The 26,148-nt window shown below is 44.3% G+C and overlaps 1 protein-coding gene across 3 annotated transcripts in view; it reads right to left on the minus strand.

Annotated features, from left to right (window-relative positions):
- Srgap1 (SLIT-ROBO Rho GTPase activating protein 1) overlaps positions 1-26,148 on the minus strand; it is a 270,798-nt gene that overhangs the window by 112,954 nt on the left and 131,696 nt on the right. For all 3 annotated transcript variants that reach the window (XM_036169672.1, XM_036169674.1, XM_036169673.1), the window contains exon 3: positions 24,779-24,941. In XM_036169672.1, the coding sequence (XP_036025565.1) occupies positions 24,779-24,941 (163 nt within the window). The remainder of the gene's footprint in view (positions 1-24,778; positions 24,942-26,148) is intronic.

Genomic DNA, 26,148 nt, shown 5'->3' on the forward strand with positions numbered 1-26,148 from the left:
CTACAGGAGGAGAGAACCCAGAAGAGCAGAGGAGAAGGCAGGGGCCCCAGGGAGTTGCCAGGAAAGGACTCACAACCTCCCCTCTCCCACAGGCCAGAGTCCCAGGGAACATGGAGGCCACAGAGATCAACGCTCCCACTCCATCCTGCCCCAGCAGCATGCTGAGTGGCTAGAGGCATCTGAGAATATCACCTTTGACCTCAGTGCAGCTGTGCCAACAAGGCACTCCTTAAGTGTCCTTTTCGTTTCTTATCCCTATTTAATTTCCACTCTTGTGTATGTCTCATGCTGTTTGTACATCAATCGGGGGTTAGGAGCGCTGTTTATGTTTCTCCACATAATAAACGCTAAGGCATTCTTCACTGCCTCCCTCTTCAGCACACCAAATATACTCCCCTCTCCTGTGTCTTTCCTTCTCTCTCATCCTTATTCCTGACTCTTTGTATTTCATACTTGGAATCATCCATAGCATTAATCTCTAAAAAAAAACCTGTGGTCCCTATCGGTAGCCCCCCTCCCCCATCTTTTAGAGAAGATCTAATACTTCTCCTAACCTTACCTGATCCTATTCCTAGTAACCAAACTCTGACTATGCTCCATACCCTCCTTGGTCATCTTCTAGCAGCTAGTGGAGTTTAGGGGTCTCCGCTGTTAACTGGTAAGCACAGCACATTCACAGGCGCACAGTGGGAACATCCAGCAGCCCTAGTTAGATGCTCTGAACTCAACATTCTACTCAGGGAATAACAGAGTTCACACCAGGCACCCTGAGCTCCTGAACCCGAGGAATTATTTCAGAACTACACACTTAACTTTATTAATCCAAATATTACTTGAATGATGTGAATACTCCAAATGAAAGAATATAACTGATTAAAATATAAACCAAACCATGAAAGGATGATATATCTCTATAACTCTGTAGATATATCATTATATGTTTCAATCCAGTAACATATGAAACACACACACACACACACACACACACACACACACACACACACAATGTCTCCAAACACAATCAACTCTACAGTACCGTAAGGGTGTTTGGGTGACATGGTGACTCATGCCTTTAATCCTAGCACTCCAGAAGCAGAGGCAGCTGGGTCTCTGTGAGTTTGAGGCCAGGCTGGTTGACATAGTGAGACCCAGGCTAGCCTAGACCTTTCATCTCAAAAGAGCATGCTACTTGAAATCTCAGGCAGAGAACTCATAATAATGATTGCAAATGTGACAACAGGCATTGACAGCTGAATAAAATAAGGAATTGAACATGTCTAGCAAGATGGAGGGACAAAGCTAGCATACAAAAACCAGCAGCTTTTTTAGGCAAATATATTGAGGAAGAAGTCACGGAAACAATCCGTTCACAATAGTCTCAAAACAATGATGCCAACTAACTAAACAAATAGTTGGAACGAACCTAACCCAGAGCTACTGAAATAGCTCTCTAATAAAACTTTAAAACACTCAGGGAAGACACCTGTAGAATGAAATACCTCCCGTGGTCATGGATTGGCAAGATTAATACTATGAAAATGGCTTTGTGCCAAAAAGCCACCTGCCAATTTCGTGTGACCCCCCAGTCAAAATACAAACTCAATTCTTCAAAGAAATAGAAACAAACAAACAAAAACCAAACCAAAATAACCTTATACTTTGTATGGAAGCAAAAAAGACCCCAAATAGTCAAAGCAGTTCTGGGCAAAAGAAATATTCTGGAAGCTAGATCCGTAGCATCAAAAACAGCATCACAATGATGTCAAAACAGTCCTGTAGATTGATGGATAGAATAGAACAGAAGTCCCAGACATAAAGTCACACACCTGATTTTTGACAAAAATGTACAAATAAAAGAAGAAAAGAAAAAAAAACTCACTGGAGAAAAGACAGGATCTTCAACAAATACTGCTGAGGAAAGTGTACATCCAATACAGATGAATGAATCCAGAGCCTCTCTCTCACCTGCACATAACTCAGTTCTAGGTGAATCAAGGACCACAGCTTAAGACAAGAAACTCTGAAACCATCAGGGAAGAAAGTGGGGAGCACACTCTATTGTACAGGCAGAGGTAACGATGTTCTGAATAGGGTGCCAACCCTCAATATAAGCAAGGCTAGTCATTACCAAATGGAGTGTCATGAAATTAAAAGGCTTTTCAATAGGAAAGAGACAGTTTACAGAGAGAGGACCAAGATCTGCCATCTGCACATCCAACAGAGGATTAATTCTAGAATATACAAAGAACTAAACAAACAAACAAACAAAACTAAGCATCAAGAAGAAAAATGAATTTAAAAGTGGGCCACAGAATTGATCAGAAAATTCTCAAAAGAAGAATACAAATGACTGACAAGTATTTTAAAAAGTGCTCAACATCAGAGAAGTGTAAATTAAAATGACTTTCAGATTCCATATGACCCCAGTCAGATTCCATATGGCCCCAGTCAAATTCCATATGACCTCAGAGCGATGGTCACCAAGAAAAACAATAAGAAATGCTGGCAAGGATATGGGGGAAGGGAGATGTTTACTCACTGTTGGAAAAGTGTGAAGGTTTCTCAAAAAACTAACAACAGAACAACCATATGATCCATTTCTATTACTCCTGAGAATATAGCCAAAGGATTCCATATTTTACCCACAGAGACACAAACACATCATTGTTCATTGCGGCTGTATTCCCCATAGCTAAAACATGGCATCTGTCTAGAAGACATGAACTGAAGAATGCATACTGAAGATGTCATACCGCCACACAATGTAATTTTACCCAGCTATAAACAAAAATGAAATTATAAAAATTACAGGAAAATGTATGGAACTGGAAAACATACTGAATGAGGTAACCCAGACCCAAGACAAGCAGCACATGTTCTATCTCATTTGTGGAACTCAGCTTCTAACTTTTAGACTTGTGTGTTTAATTTGGAATATCTATAGTGGACAGGAAGCTAGAAAAGGCAGACAGTGATAGAGAGGAAGGCCTTAGGGATTGAGGGGAGAGAACACGTGTGATATTAAAATGGGAAGTGGGGGGTAAAACGGAGGGTTAAGGCTGAGGTGCAGATGGGAGTGGTGGGCGCAGGGAGAAGAGAAGCTAGGTGGTTTAACCAAACACAAGAATGCATACAAAAGCCTTTGGGTAGCCCGCTTTCACAATCCAATACAAAGTATACTTTTAAAAAGACACAAACACAGGTAACTTGCATGGGTGGACAGTGTTTCTTCAGAAAACCTGAGTTATTAAATGATAATCTCAGTGTCAGGTGTGGGATCTCTTTCAACAAGTTATTGGTTAGAAATAACCCCAGAAGTCCCCCACACAACACAGGCTGTTTGAAGACCTTGCTTATCAAGAAAACACTGTTTGGTTGTAAGTCAAAGAAATCAAGCTGGAACTGGTCTGGAAACTTCCTCCCTGTGGGCTCACTTTTCCCATGTTATGCAGGCCAATAAAGGGAAAAGTCACCAATTATATTACCCAGTGGTGAACACTGAATGTTATAATACTGATCTTCCAGTAGTGAGCACTGAATGCTCTAATACTGACCTTCTAGACACGATGTGTCCATAACTGAAATAGTGGCATGACTATTAGCAGGTAACCAACTACTTTCTGGTTGCTTTTGAAGATGACACTGTGTGAGAGAATTTGTGTCTGGTACTATAAACCTCATTGTCTTAGTTTCATTTCTGTTTCTGTGATAAAATACCCTGACCAAAACAACTTAAGAGGAAAAGGGGGTTTATGTCTTCAATAAAAGCAAGCATTTCATTGAAAGCTTGTTTATGGTTGCAGAGGTCAGTCCATTATTATCATGGTGGGGGGTATGGTGGCACACATGATTCTGGAGAAGGAGCTGAGAGCCTTACATACTGATCCACAGGCAGGTGGGCTGAAAGAAAAAGAAACTGGGCTTGGCTTGGGCTTTTCAAACCCCAGTGACACTCTTCCTTCAACAAGCCCACATCTCCTAATCCTCCTAATCTTTTCAAATGGTTTTATTTCATGGTGACTAAGCATTCAAATATGTGAGCCTATGGGAGTCATTTTTATTCAATCTACCATGCAAATGTACCCTGATTTTTCAATTATATGCTTATGACATGAATGTACTTTTCTTTAAACAATGATCTCTTTATGGAGTCTACCTGGCTCCCCTGAGAATAAACAAAGCTTTATTTTGTTTATTGTGACCATGTTTTCAAGTATTAAATCCTTGCACAGGAAAAGGACGTCATATAAAATCACACATCACTGGTGAGCTGGGTACTCCCTTCTATGGATCTAAGGCTGAGGAGGGCATACTGCAGAAGCCACAATCTCCTGATTCTGCTCTCTGCTCCATGGGGATCTTTTGTCCAGAAAGAGCAGAGGCAAAAGTGAAGAGACACAGGTCTCTCTTGGTGGCGTTCCTGGGTCCTTCTGTGAATTCATCGTGAACTTGCACTATGAGAGGCAGACCCATCCACATGTGTAAAACACAATGAGAATCTGTTTCTACATCTCTACTTTGTAGATGTCTAATTATATTTAAGGTATGAAGATTAAAACTGATGTATGGCATACTAAGTGCCTATTTGGTCCACATACACCAATGTGTCTATGCGTGTTGTTAGTAGAGAAAGGCAACATGAACCAGAGGTAAGCATGGATTTAAGTAGGTTATAGGTCTGTTCCCTCTATTTTAAGTCACTGAGACATGAACTCTAAATAAATTATTTCTAAATGGTGTTACCAAATGATAAATAAGATCTGATGGTATGTGTGTATGTGTGTGTGTGTGTGTGTGTGTGTGTGTGTGTGTGTGTGTTTCATACTTTATACTTTTCTATGTGTTAATTGTGATTTTGTTCTTGGAAAGGTGTTTTCCTCCTAAAGAGATATGGGCTCAACACAAATCCCAGCCTTTTCCTAGATCAGCCCATGTTTCCTTCCTCATAGTCCCAGCCTCCTCCTTCCATCTTCTCCCTCCTCACTCCAGCATGTCCTTCTGTGATCTGCTGTAACTGCTCAAATGACCCCACTAAAATGCATATAACACATGGAGATGATGAGAGCCACATATAGTATGTCACAGAGCCCCTCTGTCGTGTTTGTTACTCATTGACTATGTCACAGAGCCCCCCTGTCGTGTTTGGTACTCATTGACTATGTCACAGAGCCCCCGTCGTGTTTGGTACTCATTGACTATGTCACAGAGCCCCCGTCATGTTTGGTACTCATTGACTATGTCACAGAGCCCCCCCTGTCGTGTTTGGTACTCATTGACTATGTCACAGAGCCCCCCCTGTCATGTTTGGTACTCATTGACTATGTCACAGAGCCCCCCCTGTCATGTTTGGTACGCATTGACTATGTCACTGAGCCCCTCTGTCATGTTTGTTACTCAATGACTGTCACAGAGCTCCCCTGTCGTGTTTGGTACTCATTGACTATGTCACAGAGCCCCCGTCATGTTTGTTACTCATTGACTGTCACAGAGCCCCCCTGTCGTGTTTGTTACTCATTGACTATGTCACAGAGCCCCCCTGTCGTGTTTGTTACTCATTGACTATGTCACAGAGCCCCCCTGTCGTGTTTTGGTACTCATTGACTATGTCACAGAGCCCCCCTGTCGTGTTTGGTACTCATTGACTATGTCACAGAGCTCCCCCGTCACATTTGTTACTCATTGACTATGTCACAGAGCCCCTCTGTCATGTTTGTTACTCAATGACTGTCACAGAGCCCCCCTGTCGTGTTTGGTGCTCATTGACTATGTCACAGAGCTCCCCCGTCACGTTTGTTACTCATTGACTATGTCACAGAGCCCCCCTGTCGTGTTTGGTACTCATTGACTATGTCACAGAGCCCCTCTGTCATGTTTGTTACTCATTGACTGTCACAGAGCCCCCCTGTCATGTTTGGTACTCATTGACTATGTCACAGAGCCCCTCTGTCATGTTTGGTACTCATTGACTATGTCACAGAGCCCCCGTCACGTTTGTTACTCAATGACTGTCACAGAGCCCCCCTGTCATGTTTGGTACTCATTGACTATGTCACAGAGCCCCCCTGTCGTGTTTGGTACTCATTGACTATGTCACAGAGCCCCCCCTGTCATGTTTGGTACTCATTGACTATGTCACAGAGCCCCTCTGTCATGTTTGTTACTCAATGACTGTCACAGAGCCCCCGTCACGTTTGCTACTCATTGACTATGTCACAGAGCCCCCCTGTCGTGTTTGGTACTCATTGACTATGTCACAGAGCTCCCCTGTCACGTTTGTTACTCATTAACATTCAGCCAAGGTTTTGGGTGACTTAATAACTAATTAGGACATACATGGAATTGATATGAATTCATATAATATTGAAATACAGATAGTTTTAAAATTAGGCTGACTGGGCCTAGTGGCACACATCTTTAATCCCAGTACTCAGGAAGCAGAGGCAGGTGGATCTCTTTGAATTCGAGGCCAACCTAGAGTATAAAAGTTCCAGGACAGCCAGAGCTACATAGTGAGACCCTGTCTCAAGAAGATAAACAAAATAAGTATGATCAGGCCTGAGAGCCAGGTTTTAATACAATAAATACTTTATGGTTGAAAAATAGCACAACTTTTCATGCTAGATTTATTTATTGAGAAAGGTAATAAATTGGAAATTTATTTTATTTTATTTTTTATATTTATTTTTCTATGTCACTAACTGAATAATCAATTAAGTGCAAATTCTTGGTGGCCACATATATAAACCTATTCAGTTAAAGGCAGAACAAGTTCAGGAAGCAAAGGCAGGAGGATCTCTGTGAGTTCAAGGATAGCCTGATCTACACAGAGTTACACACCACCCAGGGCTCCATAGTGAGACCTTGTCTCAACAAAACAAAACAAAACAAACAAACAAACAAACAGAAACCCAGAACAAATTAGTAATGCTTTAGATCAGTCCACAATATAACCAACTAAATCACAAATGTATTTTTCTAATTAGTTTTTAATATGCAAAACGTTAACAACTGCTTCATTAGTGACTTATTTCCATGTGTTTTCTTCAGAACAAGAATCTGGGTATTTACTTTTGGGAAAGTCAGGGCTTTCTCTCCTGTGACAGAGGTGTCTGCTCCAAGTGTGGCTCAAGGCTCCCATCTACAGCACAGCTAGCTGGCTCAGGAGCACAGCCTGTGGTAAAGTGAACTAAAGCACAATGTGCAGGCTGCTCAGCAATCTAAGTCTCCACAGCATCAGAGCAAGAATGCATGGGGCATCCATGAAAAAAAGCTGGTGAGCAGGTTTGCTCATCTTAAAGCAAAGGGCAGGGAATTCAATCACTGAAACTCAGAGTTCTCCCACTCTTCCCAGTAATTTTCTGAGTACTATGCAGTTGACAAACAGAAAATGGGGGTAGGGAGCATACCATCTAGTGTGAGAGGCAAACAAAACTGCTTCAGTCCGGTCTCAGTTGTGTTTATTCAAACAATTTAGAAAGTACCCGTATCACTTCTTAACAAGACACTTGATTTTCAGTCTTCATCTTCAAGAATGCAACCGGCTTGGTGGTTCTCAACCTGTGGGTCATGATCCATGGAGGGGTCACCTAAGACCATCTGTGTATCAGATGTTTACGTTATGATTCATAACAGCAGCAAAATCACAGTTACGGAGCAGCAATGGAAATAAATGTTATGGTTGGGGGTTGGATCACCACACCATGAGGAACTGCATTAAAGGGTCTCAGCATTAGGAAGGTTGAGAATCACTGATTTAGAACTTCATGCTGGTCAACAGAAGCATCTCAGATCCACTGTGGTTGATGAGTCCACTAAGCTGACAGTGGATCTCAGGAAAGGCAGGAACAGGAGACTAAAACATTCCTGGAGCAGCCCCCTTTTCACCAAGAACTGAATCACTGAATACAACCAGAGAAACCAAAACAACAAAACATACCCCCAAATGAAAAAGCCGAACATTGACGGCTAAGTGGGTCAATGCGCAGCGAATGACAGCCTACTGGAAAGAGAAAAACAAGGATCCCAGATCTCCACTCGAGGCCCAAAGTCTGGACATTTGGAAATCTCTGAGCTGTTTCCCCATCGTTGCAGTGGAAAAAGTTTCAGAGCCTGCCCTGTGTGTTTGCTGCATGGATGAGATGAGCTGCCGTCATGTGTGTGGCGGATTGCTTGGCGCACACCAAGCATTCCATAGTCGTTACCTCTTATTATCACTGTGATGCCTCACCAGCTCAGCGTGTCCTTATTTCATCTGAGGAAGCCACTTTCTGTTATTCAAAATACTGGTGAAAACGGTCTGCTATTCATATTGTCTTTCAAGTCAGAGCATTTTAGTCGATTCGATTTAAGTCTACACAAGTGTTTTGGACTACTACATTAAGGAGACCGACGTCCATTCCGGAGCACTGCAAAGTTGCAATGAAGCAGTCTCTCGGAGGCAGATTTCAGACTGCATAATTGCTAGGTCTGTCTTAGGAGAAAGGGGAAACCTGTCTCCATTTACAAGCCACCCTAGTTCTCAATTCCTTGTAGAGAGAGCCATCTGGAGACAGCTAGTTAAGACTCCCATTCTCCGTGCTTACCATTCCCAATGGCTCTGTTCCTTGGATAGCATGATTGGAAGAAGCCAGCATGAGCTCTCCTTGTCCCCCAGACTACTGTGCATTGTGTTTACAGCTCCCTGTACCACACCTGCTTTGCATTTCACGGGGTGGAGGCTAAGGGATTTGGAGACAACACACTTGTAACAGCCCCGCCTTGTGGGATGGGTCCCCATCTACATCTGTATGATCAATAAAAGCCCACGAATCTTGAAATAATGGTTCAAGTACCCCAGCCCCTTCCTACATGGGTAAAGAGCAGTCAGCTAAAGCTGTGGAGATCTTAAATTCGGATTTGGATGGACTGACTGATAAGCAACATTTAAAGTACTAAGGAGTCTTTAAAACAGCAGACATCCAGGCAGTTCCCTCTTAGTTGATGAGGACAAGAACTTTTTGAAGGATAGATCTATGTCCAGGTCACAATTCACATGAAAGGGTAAACTAGCCCCCCACCCCCCACCCCAGTTCCTAAGTTATCACAGCTTCCTCCTGAATTCTCCTAGGCAAGCTTCTTCCCATTTCAATTTACTGTCCACAGTGTGTTCAAACGCTACAGTGGTTCCTGTCTCACTCCTCTGGGTTTTGTTTCTGTTTTACATTCATATTTATTTTATACACAAACACCCACAGCACAGCCTGTGGGTAGAAGTCGGAGGGCAACCGGTGAGGGCAGGTTCCTTCCTTCTACCTTGAGGATTCTGGGTATCCAACTCCCATCATCAGGGCGGGTAATAACTGAGTGGGTGACAGCTGAGTTATCTCACTAGCCCATGCTGTGGGATGTTCTGTATGTCAAATGTGTTGCTCTGATTGATTAATAAATAAAACACTGATTGGCCAGTAGCCAGGCAGGAAGGATAGGCAGGACAAGCAGAGAAGAGAATTCTGGGAGGTGGAAGGCTGAGGCAGAGAGACACTGCCAACCACCGTCATAAGGGAGATGTAAGGTACCGGTAAGCCATGAGCCATGTGACAAAGTATCAATTAATAGAAATGGGTTAATTTAAGATAGAAGAAGTAGATAACAAGAAGCCTGCCACAGCCATACAGTTTGTAAACAATGTAAGTCTTTGTGTGTTTACTTGGTTGGGTCTGAGCAGCTGTGGGACTGGAGGTTTAGAGAGATTTGTCCTGACTGTGGGCCAGGCAGGACCAGGAAAACTCCAGCTACAAGCCCACATCTGTTTCTGGTTTTGATAATTTTTCTTTTTGATTTATCTATCTCATTCTATGTGTATAAGTGTTTGCCTGCATGTATGTGTTTGGACTATACATGTCTGTGTGGATGTATGATGGATGCTACATTCTTCATCCCAGCCAGAGGAGCAACAGGTATAGCATCTGGTCCAGGCAGGGGAGGTTTAGAGGAAAGGGTTTATTTTCAGCTTACATTTCCACATTCACAGTCCATCATCAAAGGAAGTCAGGGCAGGAACCCGGAGGCAGGAACTGATGCAGAGGCCACAGAGGGGTGCTGCTTACTGACTTGCTCAGTCTGCTTACTTACTGTATCCAAGACTACCATCCCAGGTGTGGCATTGCCCAGAGTGAGCTGTGCCCTCCTACATCAGGTATCAATCAAGAAAATGCCCCACAGACTTACCCAAACGTCAATCTGATGGGGGCATCTTCTCAACTGAGGTTCCCCTTTTCCCTAATGACACCAGCTTGGGTCACACAAACATAAAACCAGCCAGCAAAACACCTGACTGCTTAGGACCACAAGAGAACTTTCTCCTATCATTTTTCCCCCCCTCTGGAATTTACTTCCTAAATACATAGAAGGATAGGTCACCAGTCTCTGGTCTTGTTCCTGCTGGTCTCTGCAGAGAAGAATGATTTTACCCAACTTTTCAATAAACTTCAAACTTAAGAGCTTGATGACATCATCCCGTATTTCCCATGGGCTCAGGTCTTATCTTTAAGAACAGTTACCGATTTATAATGTAATTCTTATTTCTGTGTTTCCTGCTGGTGTTAGAGTCCAAGCTCCTGCAGGGGCCCATGCTAAGGAGTCCTCTCTTGCTTTTGTGACTTCAGCACTCACTACCACACCCTGTCACAGAAAAGGCTATCGACAAATGTTCGCTGAACCAATAATGAAATGAAACTTCTATTAGATTTTGGGAAAACTACCCATCTTGATAAAGTTAGATTTCAGGAAAAAAAATGAAAAGGGAGTGGAGTTTCCAGTAGTTTTGTCATGGTCATGATCGTTTAGTTGAATCAGTATACTTGGCTAAAAAATAAAAGTTTCTTTTTTCTTTTTTCTTTTTTTGTGGACTCCTATAATCTTTATCTTGAAAACTAAAGGGATTAAAAAGTTTATGGGCAGCGGCGGCGCATGCCTTTAATCCCAGCACTCCAGAGGCAGAGCTAGGCGGATATTTGTGAGTTCAAGGCCAGCCTGGTCTACAGAGCAAGTTCCAGGAAAGGCGCAAAGCTACACAGAGAAACCCTGTCTCGAAAAACAAAAACAAACAAACAAAAAAAACCCAAAAAAACGAACAAACAAAAAGTTTGTGGACATGTTGACTTAAGCCAGTGTGCTAGCCAATTATACTTCTGAGTTCACTGAAAACTATTAAAGCTTGCAGAGTAAAAATGCGATTTAGACACTATTAATTACTGAATAATCTCAAATATATGTCTGTGTGGTGCACATATGTAGACCAGAGGTCTGTGCTGGCTGTCTTGCTCAGTCCCTTCTATCTTATCTGCTGGGGCAGTATCTCTTGCTGGACCCAGAGCTCATGTTTCTGGTTAGGCTGGCTGGCCAGCTTGCTTCAGGATTCCCAGTCTGTGCTTCCCATGTGCTGGGATCACAGACGGGCTGCCATGTTCCCCGACTGCTCTGTGGGTGCTGGGGATCCGAACTCTGGCCCTCAAGCTTAGGCAGCAAGCACTTTGCCTGCTAAGCCGTCATGAAAGCCCTGTTGTATTTCACTTTATTTTTCAGTAGAAATAGTTCACCTATCCAATGGAGAAATCTTTCATTTTTATTGGATTCTAGATTGGTCTGATAACAAAGCTGATAAATTTCCTATTTTTTTTTTTTAAATTTAGTAATAAAAAAGACTTTTGCTTTACGCTTTCAAGGGTCTTAAATTCTAACAGCCATGTTTAGTACATGTTCTGCAAATGTATCCGCATGGGTTGCTATAATCCAAGGTCTCACAAGTGTTTCTTCATGCCAACATGTGCTATAGGTACAGTCTTCCTCAATATGGCATTTGCTGCAGCTGCTGGGGACCTTTTAGAATCCCACCATGTGAAAAAAAAAATCAAGCAGTCTTCAACAAGGAAGACGCCTATTCCTAGGTTCCTAGGTTGCTTAGAATTTGTTGATCCTAATTGTGGACATTTTGCCATCTGGTAGGAATTTTCTGTCTTCAGCAGTTCCTTTTTAAACACGGCAGCCTCCTTTCCAGATAAGAAGAATGGGGAAGGACTCTGCCTGTCTGTGACTTCTCTCTCTCTCTGTGTGTGTGTGTGTGTGTGTGTGTGTGTGTGTGTGCATGTTCATACGGGCACACACATACCAGGCTGCACATGTAGAGGTTTCAGGACAACCTCGAGTGTCAGTCAGCTCTCATCTTTCACTCCTGTGGATAATTAATTGGTAAATAAAATACAGATTGGTCAGTAGCCAGGCAGGAAGTATAGGCGGGATTAAGAGAGAGGAGAATAGAGAGAACAGGAAGGCAGGAGAGGTCACTGCCAGCGTCCACCAGAACAGGGAAGATGTAAGGTACCAGTGAGCCACGTGGCAAAGTATAGATTAATAAAAATGGGCTGAATATAAGAGTAAGAGCTAGACAATGGTAGGCCTGAGCTAATGGCCAAGCAGTTTAAATACTATAAGCGTCTGTGTGTTTATTTTATAAGTGGGCTGTCGGACTAACAGGGCTTGGCGGGGGCTGGAGAGAAGGTCTCCAGCCACATTTCACTGTTTGAGAAAGGGCCTCTCCATGTTTGCATCCTCCAGACAGCCCACACTTCCAGGGACTCCTCTCTCTGCCTCCCATCTTGACACACACACACACTGAGATTACAGACGGTGCAGTGTGTTCAGCTTTGCATGGGTTCTGGGGTCTGAACACACACCCTCACATTGGCAGAGCAACTGCTTTACCCCCAACCAGTTTTCCTGGCCCACCTATGACCTTATAAAAATGAGCTTGATTAGGTCTTGATCTATTACAGATAGCAAAACCTAAATACACTTGGTACTAAAACCTACTTTTTAAGATTTCGTTTTTAAATAGAGAGTGAGGGATTCGACAATTTGTTAGCCTGTCTCTTGTTTATTAAGTTTATAAACTCCATGATGACAAATCAAAACACACCAGAAAAATTCTTTAAAGTGACAATACCTGCTGGGGAGGACGGAAGGCTTAGTTTAGATCACTATTTCTCAGCTGGGGCCAATGGTGCCTACGAAAACATCTGGCGACGTCTGAAGGCGTCTCTGGTTGTCAGTGCTGGGAGGTGCTGCAGACAGAGTGAGCGGAGCATCCCACAGTCTGAGCTGGTGCTCCTCAAATGCATGGTTTCTCTTTCACTGGATGCTTCCAGCGGTTTTTGTCTCTAGTTTTCAGTTTATCTGTACTTGCATGTGGGTTCCTCTGGGCTTATCTAGCCTGGATTCAGTATGCTTGCATGTATAGGCTGGGTCATTTGCTAAATTCGTAATAGTTTCTTGCAACTATCTTCAAATACTTATTTCTGTACCATATTTCTCCTCTCTTTCAGCATCGCTGATGGTGTAAATGTTGGAAATACTGGGCGAACGGTCCCCATGGTGTGTCCATTCTCTTCTTTCAATTTCCTTCTCCTTGTTGATGTTCAGATTAGATCATTTTTGCTCATTTGTCAACCCCACCAGTGAACCCTCTAGGAGCTCTGGTCTGCTAGGGAGCCTGGCTATTCAGTTTTAGAAGTTTGGCGACTATATTTATTCACTTAAAATTTTCCGAGTGGGCTCAGCAGCTGAAAGGACTTGTGCAGACCCTACAGCCCAAATTCAATCCCTGAAACCCATGGTGGAGGGGAAACTGAGTCCTGTGATCTCCACATACATGCCACCACACACTCGTTCCCCCCATCTCTTCCTTACACACATAACAATTTAAAAAACAATTTCCAATGATTCTTATTTATATTTTCTACTTTATGAGTGTTTGATCTTCCTTCTTAGAATGCTTTTTATAAGGACCGCTGTAAAAACCTTAGCACGTTCAAGCATCTATGGTAGCTCAGCATGGCTCTCTCTTTTTTTTCCCCCTTTCTGCCTTTCTTGGTTTCTTCAAGGTTGAGTGATTTTTGTACTGTATTCCTGATATTTTCAATATTATGTATCTGGGCCCTATTTAAATCAACTGTAGACTTTAATATTTCTGTTTGTATCAGGAAATCCAGCTGCCTACATTTGGGTTACAAATTCCGGCCAGCCTCGTATAAGATGTAGTTTCCATGTTCATTCTGCTGCCAATATCCTTGGGGTACTATTTACATCTTTCATTGTATTTACTACACAGTGACCACTTAAGGCCCTGGAGTGGTACTCATACTTAGTTCAGTCCTCAAGCATTTTGTGGGGACACTCTTTATGATCAGATCTGCTTGAGTACAATGTGGGGATTCAGGAGAGTCGTCACCGTAATCTCCTCCACTCTCTGGTTTTCTAGGGTCCCCCTTCTAGGGTCCTCTAACTTGAGAACCAGTTGTCCATTCTATCGTTCTGTTCCATTCCATTCCATTTCTTCCACACATACTGAATGTCTGAGACTGCAGTCTTTGCTAACCATGGGCAACAGCGCACTCCCAGGGAGGGTGTTTCTCCAAAAAGATCTTTAGGGGGTTGTGGTCCCTGTTGTAAGATGTTTGTGTTCTCAGGGGTAAGGAACAGCAAAGAAAACTTGGAAAAGCAAAACTTGGAGTTACACGTTCCTCTCCCTTTTCTGGTCTTTGAGTCACACAGCCCAAGGCTTCCTCTACAGGTCTGTGTGTTCATGTCTTGTCTGCTCCCAGGTTCCTTGCTCTCAGGCATCTAGGCTGGGAGATACGGAGGGGAAAGTGGGGGAAACACTGCCGATCTGGCAGAATTTTCAAGTCTCGTCTTTCATCTGCCTCCTAACTACTTACGTCTTCACATTGCTGCTGCAGGCACTGTGTTTAGGTTTTATGGATGCACTTAGTGGGAAGGACATGGTGGATTGTGCTGACTCGGTTTATGTAGGGCCTGTATTTACCTTTTGATTCCGTCTTTCCTTTTGGTGAGCACGGGTATTTACCTAGTGTATCATTTAGTTCTCGCTGTGTAACAAATCACTCAATGCCAAGCGGCACAAAGCAACATTACACTTAGCTCATGAGTCTTTGAGTCAGCTGGGAGATTGCTCTGTTCTGGGCTGGCGGGGGCTGCGTCCTCGCCAGCACCTGCGGTCCGGCGGCAGTGCGATGATGTCAGATGCTCTAATTTGTCTGTCTAGTCACCGGCTAGCTGTCACTTAGGCTGTCTGTCTCCTTCCATGTGGTCTCACTCACCCTGAAGACTAACTAGGAATTGTTTCCACGCTGGTCTTAGGGATCCAGCTGTATCATGAGGGTGAGATCCAGCGCAAAAAAACTTTTGACAGCCTGCTCATCTCACATTCACTGGCGTCCCAAGTCACACAGCCTAAAGTCAGTGTGGCTGAGGCCTGCTGACAGCAGATGAGAGACAGACCATCACAGGGCACAGTTCCATGCACAACCTATCACAACCAAGTCTATATCCAAGAGAGTATGGTATACATTTAAGATTGTTATTCCACTGTTTTTTAAAGTAACATCTTCTTTGTACACAAAATGTCAGGGCCGCCACTTTCTTCCCTCAGTTGCCTTTGGCAAGCTCAGCACAGTTGTCTTTTGACATTTAACATCGCCTCAAGACCCAGTCTGTGTTCTATTGGGGAAGGTGGGTGTGTCTGGTCAATTGAGTCAAACCTGAAAGTACCACTAAGATAAAGTTAGACAATACTTTTAAATATAAAACTCTTTGAATTACAAAATACATATCCTCCTTCTAGTCTCAGATTGAATTTTATTTTTAATTCTCAATTTCCCCAGGGGTTGTTCATAGAATCTTCTCTACTTTCTGCAAATTCTGTGTTCCCCACAGACACCTCAGGTCATGGGAACACTTCCCCAGGCAAAGAGAACCTGGAACGAAGAACCCCACAACACCTTGCTCTTCTCCTACCAACTGTGACATCTGCTCTCCCAAGAGTTTCCTGCTGAATCCAATCCACCTATCTGCCATAGTTATACCTGCTTTCTCCCAGCCCAGCCTTTGGAGTGCCTCCTGCCCTTAAACCCTAGTGTGTGAGGTGAGTGAATGAGTGTGTGTGTGTGTGTGTGTGTGTGTGTGTGTGTGTGTGTGTGTGTGTTCAAGGGCTCCTGAAGGCCAGGTGTCAACCTTAGGTATTTCCTCAGGAGCTAGCCATCTTGTTTTCTGAGACAGAATTTCTCACAGGCTTGGAGCTCACCAAGAAGGTTAGGCTGGCTAGTCAGTGGGTCCCAGGGGTACACCGCGTCTCCATCTCCCCAACACTGGACAAGCACGGCACCCAGCATTTTCACATGGGTTCTCGGGGAATCAAATTCAAGTTCTCATGCTTACCAAACGAGCTATTTCCTCAGTCTAGTTTTCCCTTGTTCTATGATGCATTCTGTTTGCCATTTTAACTAGTTCTGTTTAAAAACAAAGAAACAAACAAACAAACAACAGCAAAACAAAACGCTGACAGTATCCAAGACAAGAAACTAATACATGTACTTGAAAACAAAACCTTTCCTGGACCCACATGCTTCTTTAAAAAACCCACACACCTCCACCACTTCTTTCTCTCTTTACAGGCAACTTTCTAGAAAATACTATTGGTATTTTATGGTATAACTCGCTACAGCCAGTGGCCCATGGAAGAACAGACAGCCAGTGCCAGAGACGAAGCCCATGTGTCTTCTTACTTGACCCTTGCCTCTGAAGCAGGAGGCGGGGGGGGCAATTTCCCAGGCCCACCTACAATTTCTTTCTCCAGGGAAGTAGTTCAGACCACAGTGTCATTTAAATCTGGCTCTGTAAATACTGCATTGTGCTAACCCACTCTGAGCTTTATGTCATGTGGACGCCATTCATTGCTTGTTTCTGATACAGATGTAAGTTTTTATCTATTATTTTATTTGCTCATGAAATATCTGTTGAGCACCTAGCATGTGACAGTTACTGTGAACAGTACAAAAAGTCTGCTCCGGGGAGCTTATATGCAAAAACACAAACACCAACAAGCAAATATAGAATATGTCAGAAAAGGATTAAGTACCATCCACCCACCCACCCACCCACCCACCTATCTATCTATCTATCTATCTATCTATCTATCTATCTATCTACCTACCTACCTACCTACCTACCTACCTACCTAGATGAGAGAGAGCTATGAAAGGGAACTAGTGTCTGTGAAAGGTTCTCACAGGAATAATGGGAGTCCCTTGAAATCAAAGGATCATCACATCCCATTTATACACCGGCTTCATCATTTCATGACTATGGAGGAGGAAGGCAGCTAAAACCTCCATCCAGCTACTTTCTTATTCAGAGACCTCACTTCATTCTTTACCCCAATACTGATATCTCAAAGTACACATTTTAACAGGGCCTCCCTGATCTCCATTCATAACCAGTATTTGGGGACAAATTGTTTACTGTATATATTGCTTTCCCACTTCTTTAGACACTAAACACTGGTATGATCTGGACCATGTTGTTTCTCTTAAGGTTTCGGTTTATAAAACAATTATAATGAACTATGTGGGCCATCTCCTTTATATAGAGTGTCTAGGTACACAATCCAAAATTCACAGAGAGGCAGATGGAAGAAGATAAAACTAACTTTAAAAGAAACCCCAACAAGTTTTCAAGTGTTTCTTGGCAACTATTATCAAGGTAATTAATTATCGCTTCAACTACTGACATTTGAGCATTGGTACCAAAGTAACACACCATATGGATACAACTTTCAACATTGCTGACACCAATTGTTTTTTTAAAATCATTATGTAATACATTTTCAATGAGACACACATGGGTCACTTGCTTAACTTGCCCTAAGACTTCCGATAAAGCTTCTGAACAGATGGCAAACTGCTTGTCTGTAGCTGCTCACCTGCTTAACTTCCAGCCAGGTGAATCATATGTGTCTTGATGTTGCTAGGCAACAAGGCAACTCTAGGACTCCAGGAAAACCACCGCCACCCACTGCCGTTCATAGAGCATTTTCTAGGATCAGCCATCTTGGTATATAATTCACAAAAACCAATAGAAAATATTTAATAAAAGCTCTTAGAGAATTCTGTCATTATAAGAAACAATAGTTCAGCTTTATTTTTTTCTAGAAAACCAAGCTAGCCGTAAGGTGGCTAAGACGCAAGAGAGCCAGCAAGTAGGGCTCGCTTGTGCTTTTCTTACTTACTTATCCAGGCCGTATCAATAATTAAGGTGTCCCTCGAGGTCACCAGAATACCATTTAATTCTTCTGCTACAGTGCACTAAAAGGCCTTGGAAAAGTTCTTGTTATATTATTTACGAATGTTGCATAAGCATACTAACTCACATCTAGTAGCTCTCTGCTTAAAAACGAAAAACAGAACAAAAAATCCCAGAACAGTCCATTTACTTTTCAGGGAACGTATTACTGGATGTCACAGCCATGACCATCATTACTCCAGGGTAAATCATAGCCATGACTGCCATCACTCCAGAAACTCAAAAGGTTAAGAATGGCATCCACATTGTGAAGGTCTGAGGCCACCCTTGACTTGGCAATTCTTCTTCAGTTACGCAATATAAGTTAACTATCACTGCCACAGGAGAGATTCAAACGTCCAGTTCCAGGGAAAGGCCTGCAGTCTTGCAAACAGTGCTGCACACCTGGCAGGCATCAAACATCCCTTTCTGAGGGGTTGCTTCCAGACATGATAAATGCTGGCATTTTACATGAAAAGGGCAGGTTGCCAAGCAACATGCTATCTCTAATTTAAAAAAAAATCCATAATAAACAAATCAATGTAATACATGTACACAACTGTAAAGTATTTACAAACATATAGCATAAAATGTTTGCATATGACACATATGAATAGACATATCAATATTGAAAAGAGAATGAAAAAATTAACTGATTGTGTAAACCTGGGAAACGTAAAAAAATATTTTTAGTGTTTTCCTACATTCTATAAGGAACATACATGGTTATATTTAAAAAAGAAACAAGACTATGCAGAAACAGGTTGGCAGTGTTATTTCAGAATGTATAGGTTTTCTAAAAGAATATTTGTGTGTGTGTGTGTGTGTGTGTGTGTGTGTGTGTATGACACTGCATGTGAGCCATAGTGTGTATGTGGAGTTCAGAGGTCCAACTTTGAAAGTTAGTTCTCCTTCCACCAGGGGGGTTCTGGAAATTGAACTCAGCTTCATCAGCCTTGGCTGCAAGCACCTTTATCTGCTGAGCTATCCACTGACCTATCCTACTGGCCGCTCATAGACTTTCTCCAAAGAAGGTCAGAGTCTTAGAGATTGGCAGTAGACTAATGGTTTGTTTGTATTTTTATCTTTTAATGCACTTCGGCTAAAGCATCTGTGTGGACAGGGACTCACTTTAAATGTTCTCTGTGTTGGCACAGCTTTATCCCCATGAAACAACTGTTCTTCAAAACTGGAGCATAGAGATAGATAACGGCTTATTTTTGATGAAAGTGACATGAAAGACTATGGATCTCAGTAGCAGTTGTGCCTTCCTGGCAGACTAAGCCAACACCATCAGGGGTGACAAAGTGAGCTGATTTAACCCTCAAGTCTGAATCTGATAACCTATGAACTTAGGCCAGAGGAGGGTGAGTCCCCCACACCGCAAGGCCAGTCTCAGCCTTTTTTTTTTTTTTGGTTTTTCGAGACAGGGTTTCTCTGTGTAGCTTTGCACCTTTCCTGGAACTCACTTTGGAGACCAGGCTGGCCTTGAACTCACAGAGATCCGCCTGCCTCTGCCTCCCGAGTGCTGGGATTACAGGTGTGCACCACCACCGCCCGGCCAGTCTCAGCTTTTTGAATATGGATGACTGACAGATTTTCTGGCTTCATCCACAACCAGCTTTCTTGTTCTTTGATCATTTCATGAACATGTACAGAGCATTCTGGTTGCTCTTAACCACCCACCTTCTCCTAGGCCCCTTCCCCAATTTCTCCTCTTCCCCACAACCCCCCTTTCATGCTTAGGTCTTTTTGTTTTGGGACCCACTGAGTTTACCAAGGACCACCTGCTTGAGCATGGGTTTGGAACTGCCCTTGGGAGCCTGGTGGGCTCACCTATAGATACCCAACTAAAGACAGTGACTTCTCCTCCTCCAGAATTCACCAGTAGCCCCTTGTTCAGCAAGGAGTGACAGGGGTCTATTATCCCCTCCTTCCCCAGGCACACAGTAACAGTCACGCAATGATAAGTTACCCCGAGGGCCTAAGACTTCCTCAGCTGTGGAGTTTTGACTGAGTTTACAGAACCAGGCATTAATTCCCTCCTGTAGAGCAGGCCTTGAATCCAATCAGAGACCACTTGGTTACCCATGGAACAGTCATGCCAATGGTGCCCTAGTGGGTACATCTTGCTTGGCAGGTTGGCATGGTAGTTCACAGGGTTCACAGCTGGTTAAGGCTGTTTATGGTTTTTCTCTCCTACTAGCCTGTATAGCAACTTCTGGGTCTAAGAAAGCTAGCCAGTAGGGAGGAAGTTTCCAGCTCAGTTTGAACTTGATTTCTCTGTGGCTTGTGATGGACGTGAAAGGTGATGAAGGTCCTCAGCAACAGCATCTTACCAGTAGGCAACTGGGAGGAATGGCAATCGCATATATTGTTTTGTGGGCAGTGGGGCTTTTCTTACCAACAACTCCTAAGGAGGATCCCACTCGGGAAGTTTTGGCACTGAGACATTTATCTTGAAATTTCCTTCTTTGCCCCTCCAACGTCTTCCACGGACCCTTCCACTGCATTGCCTTCCCAACTCCATATTCTCTTTCTCTCTTTTAAAAATAACTCACTGAGTCCAATTAGTGTGCCCCTATGTGCATGGGTGTAGGGCCGGCCACTGGAGTACTAGTGACCTACCATGAACCATACTCCTGAAGACGACAATTCTTCCCCCAGCAACTCTCAACCACCGACAGTTCTTCAGTTGATGAGCCCCTCCCTGCCATCCGCGGTGGAATTATTCCCTGGCTTGATCTCACATGGGTCTTACGCAGGCAGCCTCAGCTGCTAAGCGTTCGTGGGGACGATGGCGTTGTCACATCCAGAAGTCACTGGGTCACAGCTGTCTTCCTCGACCCCTGGCTCTTAAAATATTTCCGTACCCCCTCCGATTATGTTCCCTGTGTCTTGGGAGTGGTGGTGGTAATATACCCTTTAGAGCCTAGCACTCCGACACTGATGAATTCTTCTCTGCACCTTGGCCCGTTGTGAGTCTCTGTATTAGCCATCTGCTGCGAAAGGGAAGCTTCTCCGGTGAGGACTTCCAGCCGCACTCACAATCACCCTTGGGTTCTAGAGTTAGTGCTGGCCAGCCATGCAGGGCATCTCCTTCTTACTCTTTTTAACTTATATTTTTCATTAGCTTACACAGCAGTCATTTTCTTCATACAGTTGTGTTTTTTGGCTAACCCTCTCCCCTACTGTATCTTCATCTTCCTCACCCCCACCCCTATGCCCGCTGAAACCTTCCCACCCCCGGCCCTCCTCCCTAAGGCATCCTGTAGTCCAATTTCTGGTTCCTAGTTTCCTGGATTCTGCAGGCACTGCAAGTTAAATACAGAAAACTAAAGATTCAAAAGTAGGACACACACATGAGTGACAACGCATGGCATTTGTCTCTCACTGCCTAGATCTCCTCATGGAATAAGATGTTTTTCCCCAGCTCCATCCATTTATTTGCAAATTTCATTTTTCTCTGCAGATGAAAAAATTCTATTGTGTGTAGGTACCACATTTTTATTATTCGTTCATGAGTTGGTGGACACCAAGGCTAATTCCATTTCCTAATATTGTGAAGAGAGCGGCAATAACTCTGGGTGAGCAAGTACCTCTGTGTTCATATACGGAGACCTTATGGTCTTTTAATCTTCTGCTTAGGGGTGATACTGACTTTTTTTTTCAATTTTTTGAGACAGGGTTTCTCTGTAGAAACAGTCCTGGCTATCCTGGACTAGACCAGGCTAGCCTTGAACTCACAGAGATCTGCCTACCTCTGCTCCTGAGTGCTGGGATTAAAGGCATGTGATACTACTACCCGGTTGTGATACAGATTTTTGCAAGAAAGGAATACTGCCCCAACCAGTGTCCTAATGTCAGATGTGTTCGACCATTGACATCAAGTGACATGACCGATTTGAGAAAGCTGGTGATTTTGTGTTGGGCCACATGCATGGTGTCCTCAACTGCAGGAGGGCTATGAGTTGAACCCGAATGTGAGTGGGCTGCCACAGTTCCTCAGTAAGCCCTGTCCCTGTGGTTGTAATGACCGGTCCTTTCCAGCTCATCTGCCATTCTAAGGTAAACCTTAGAACTAAATAAGTAATGAATTCTAGGAGCAAACAAGCAGGCATATGTCTGCTCTTTTATTGACTCTGCATTTCCCAGATTCCTCCTTACAAATTAGGAATTCATTTCCCCAACTACTGGGAATATTGACCATGGACTGATGGAACTAAGGAGCTGAGCTCTCCCCAAGAACTGCTCTTGAGAATTCCTCTCCATTAAAGGGGGCCGCCTTTCTCAAGAGCACTCCAAGTTCACACGCTCCAAACCAAAAGCCCGGGGCTCCCTGCCTGGATAGGAGCCAACTCCAGAAATGCTCTCAGTCCAGGAGCTCCCACAGCTTCAGCCTCTCCCTTTGCCCAACCTGGCTATGTTCATTCTCTGGAAGACAATGTATTGAACGTCTCCCGAGACCACAAAACAAGGAAGCGTTAGAGCCAAGTTCTTGCCCAAACACATGTGACTGTGGGTCTTAGTTTCTACCGATTTCATGAAAGCCCTGGCCCCTGTCATACGAGGTCTCTCCTTATTGGCCATCTTTGCTAGCTCTATTGTTTTCACCTATCAGTCCAGGCTAGCCCCATACCACTCAGTACTTGCCATACACGCATGCCCCGCAGGCCCCAGTAAGGCTCCTTATCTTTGCTTGTCTCATTTCCAGACTGCTTCTTTGAAGCTTTCCCTGTGCCCTAGGTAAGTGAAACTCCCCATCCTCCAGGCCCCTACAGCTTGGGGATGCTTAATTATTATACCGAGTTCCTTGCAAGCCGGGACATGACTCTTCACTCAGCTTTGCCAGCCACACAGCTTACAGATGTTTTGCTCAGGGAATGAATAAACAAGGAGATTCCCACTTAGGTCCTGGCTGAATCCTTGCCAACGCCCCCATGTCGGGGAAGCATCTTTCAGTAGCATCCAAATGTGCAACCTTCCTGCAACCTTCCTGAGGTCAGTCTTTCTCCATCGTGGCAGCCTGACATGCAACATCTGGACACCACTGCGGATGCTCATGGATCCCACAAAACTGTATGCGGTCTCTACAGGCGGTGCTCATGGCGGGGCCAGAAGAGTCCGTCACTTTCCTAGCTCTGTGGAAACTAACGCATATTTTTAAGCACTCTTACTTAAGATGTGGAGCTATTTCTCTACCTAGCCTTAGGTCCAGCACAGAAAGTTCTTTGCTGGAAACACTTTCTCCCTCTATTGGAACCAGCACACAATGACTTGGAGCTTGCTAAACTTCCATTTCTAGGTCAGAAATCACACTGAACGTGGCTGCATCAAGCACAGCTGGCCTGCATGACATTGCACCCTTGTAAGAGGCTCCTTTGAAACACCAATGCATCGTGAATCCACAGGGTGCGCCTCCTGCTCGGAAGCTAAAACATTACCCACCAAAGAAAGGTCTGGGTATAAATCCAGGCACGGAACACCGTCCAAACCAAGCTGAGAAGGTCTGTGGAGACTCTCAGCACAGAAACTGAAAGCCGGGTGAGGCGCTGTGTGTGTCCTTTGCACAGGAAATGCTCCAATTTTGTTGTTGTTGCTGTTCTCAACAGAAATGTCCAAACAACAAAGATATTTGCTGAGCGCTGACCGAAGCTAATGATGACAGGAAGGTTGACAAGCCCAGTCGTTGCGTCCCGTGTCTGTCGGTCCGTCCATCCGTCCGTCTGTCTGTCTCCCCCCCCTCCCCCACCCCACTCTGGTTCTTTGTTTCTTGCAAATGGAGTCAGGAAAGAAGAAAGCTCTCTCACACACTAGAAACTGAATTTTTCTGGGCCCTGTAGAATTTTTTTTTCCCCCACTTCACTCTCAGAGACCCTGCAGCCGGAAGTAAGAAGACAGGGTGCTAACACTTTCCTGCGAGGGCAACACATGTGATGTGCTTTACAAGTCTGATCAAGTGTGAGCCGGAAAAACCAGAACCCGAGGCTCTCCCCTCGAAGTGCGGCTCTTTTCTAAGTGTGGAGGTCAGTTCTAAGGACAAAGATGAAACTTGCAGGTACTTAAAAAAAAATAAATAAGATGTTAATTATTTTCATTAAGAGTGTGTGTGTGTGTGTGTGTGTGTGTGTGTGTGTGTGTGTGTGTGTGAGAATGGGTATGTGCATATGAATGTGCATGCTCAGGGAGGGCAGGGGCATCAGATCTCCCTGGATCTGGAGTTGTGAGCTGCCTGACCAACCTGGGTCCTGGGAACCAAACTCACTTCCTCTGCAAGAGTACTATGAACTCTTAACTGCTGAGCATCTCTCCATCCCCCTGCAGGGACCCACACCCCAAATACCTTCCTTTATGATGCTCAGGTCAGACATTCATTCATTTACTGAATAGAAAGAAATATATCCAGTAGATAATGCTATATGCATTATACATTTGCACACACATGTATATACACACACACCATACACAAACATACAGTATAAACAAACACACAAGTTCAAGTTCAGAATATTGGCCCCTTTCATTCTTTTCAGGCACTTCCTCCTAAGTGGTTGTAGGTAAGGTGGCTATGTGGAAGTATGTGTTAGCAGGGAGGGATGGACTCTACCTTTTTAAACATCCGCGTGGAATCCTCGCTTATCTGCATGAACCGCATGATGACGTTGTTCAGATAGATGTCGCTCAGGGTGGCATGGTCTTTGCTTTCTCGCCTCACTTGGTTCAGGAGCAAGTACCAGCAGTTCACTGGAGACAACAGGTTCTGATCTTTCCTGAGAGGTCAAGGAGGACAGAATTACCATCGAGTCCAAGCAGCCCGGGTCAGCCAGAAGAGGTCACCCATGCGGGTGGAGGAGCCACAGCAGAGAGATACTGTCATCCTGCTCTCTGCTCTGAGCGTTTCTTAGATCAGGACATACCACAGCCTGCAGGAATCCTGCAACTTACCAAGCCTAGAAAGACAACTTGGATCAAAAACACTTGGTACAACCTCCCGCCCCTGACCGGGGTGCCCCAGGAGCCCGACCCTTACAGTGCTGAGGCAGCCCCGGGTTTAGCACCCCACTGAGGAAAGCACTCATGTTTACATGAGAATCTATGGGCTACTGTCTCACACACAGACTGGTCTGCCCGACCCACAAAGTCTCCTTTCACTGTTCAGTCTACTGCTGGAAAAGAAATCTGGCCAGGCATGCTTTCCACAGGACACAAATCTGACGGTTATTCATTAGTCCCTGGATATATAACCTCCAGCCTCCAAAAAGCATTTTGTCTCGAGGCTCGTGAACAGAACCCGGAAGTTTGCTGGCTCATGCTGTGTCACATGTCCTGTTGAAACTTACTGAGCCATCTCCGATTCACAAATGCTCCTCGTTTATTTCAGATAATAAAACTAAATGAACTGCAAAGCACACAAAATTAGATGTCCATACACATATTACATATTCAAAGAAAAACTCCATCCCAACATGGTGAGCAACCAGAATATCACTGCTTAAAAAAAAAAAAAAAAAGATGCCCTCCTCCCCTCCCCCGCTCCTACCACCTGTGGTGGGCAAGGGAGCTGACCCTCCCCCTTACTAGCTGCAGCACTTGGGAAAGCGGGCCCTGCACCTCGCCTGGGAAGCACAGCAGAGCTGACAGAGGTGCAGAGGAACCGTGCTGAGAATGTGACCCTGAGAGATGGGGTCCCACTCCTCATCTTCCGTTTGGTGGTGTGGGTGGGGGGAGAGATGCCGCCCCCACCCCACCTGAGGCAGGTGGGAGAGCTGGCCCTGAGGTATTGAGAGTAGGAGAGCTATCCCTAGCACCTCAGCAGCTGCAGCACTCAGGAGAGTGGCCCCTGCACCTTGCCTTGACAATGCGGCAGAGCTGACCCTGATGGTCCAGGTGTAGGAGAGCTGACCCTGAGGGCGTGAAACTAGGAGAACTGGCCACACGCCTTGCCCATTGCTGCAAGGGGTGAACTAGCCAGGGCAA

The sequence above is a fragment of the Onychomys torridus genome, chromosome 20 (genome assembly GCF_903995425.1).
Source record: "Onychomys torridus chromosome 20, mOncTor1.1, whole genome shotgun sequence".
NCBI classification, from domain to species: Eukaryota; Metazoa; Chordata; class Mammalia; order Rodentia; family Cricetidae; genus Onychomys; species Onychomys torridus.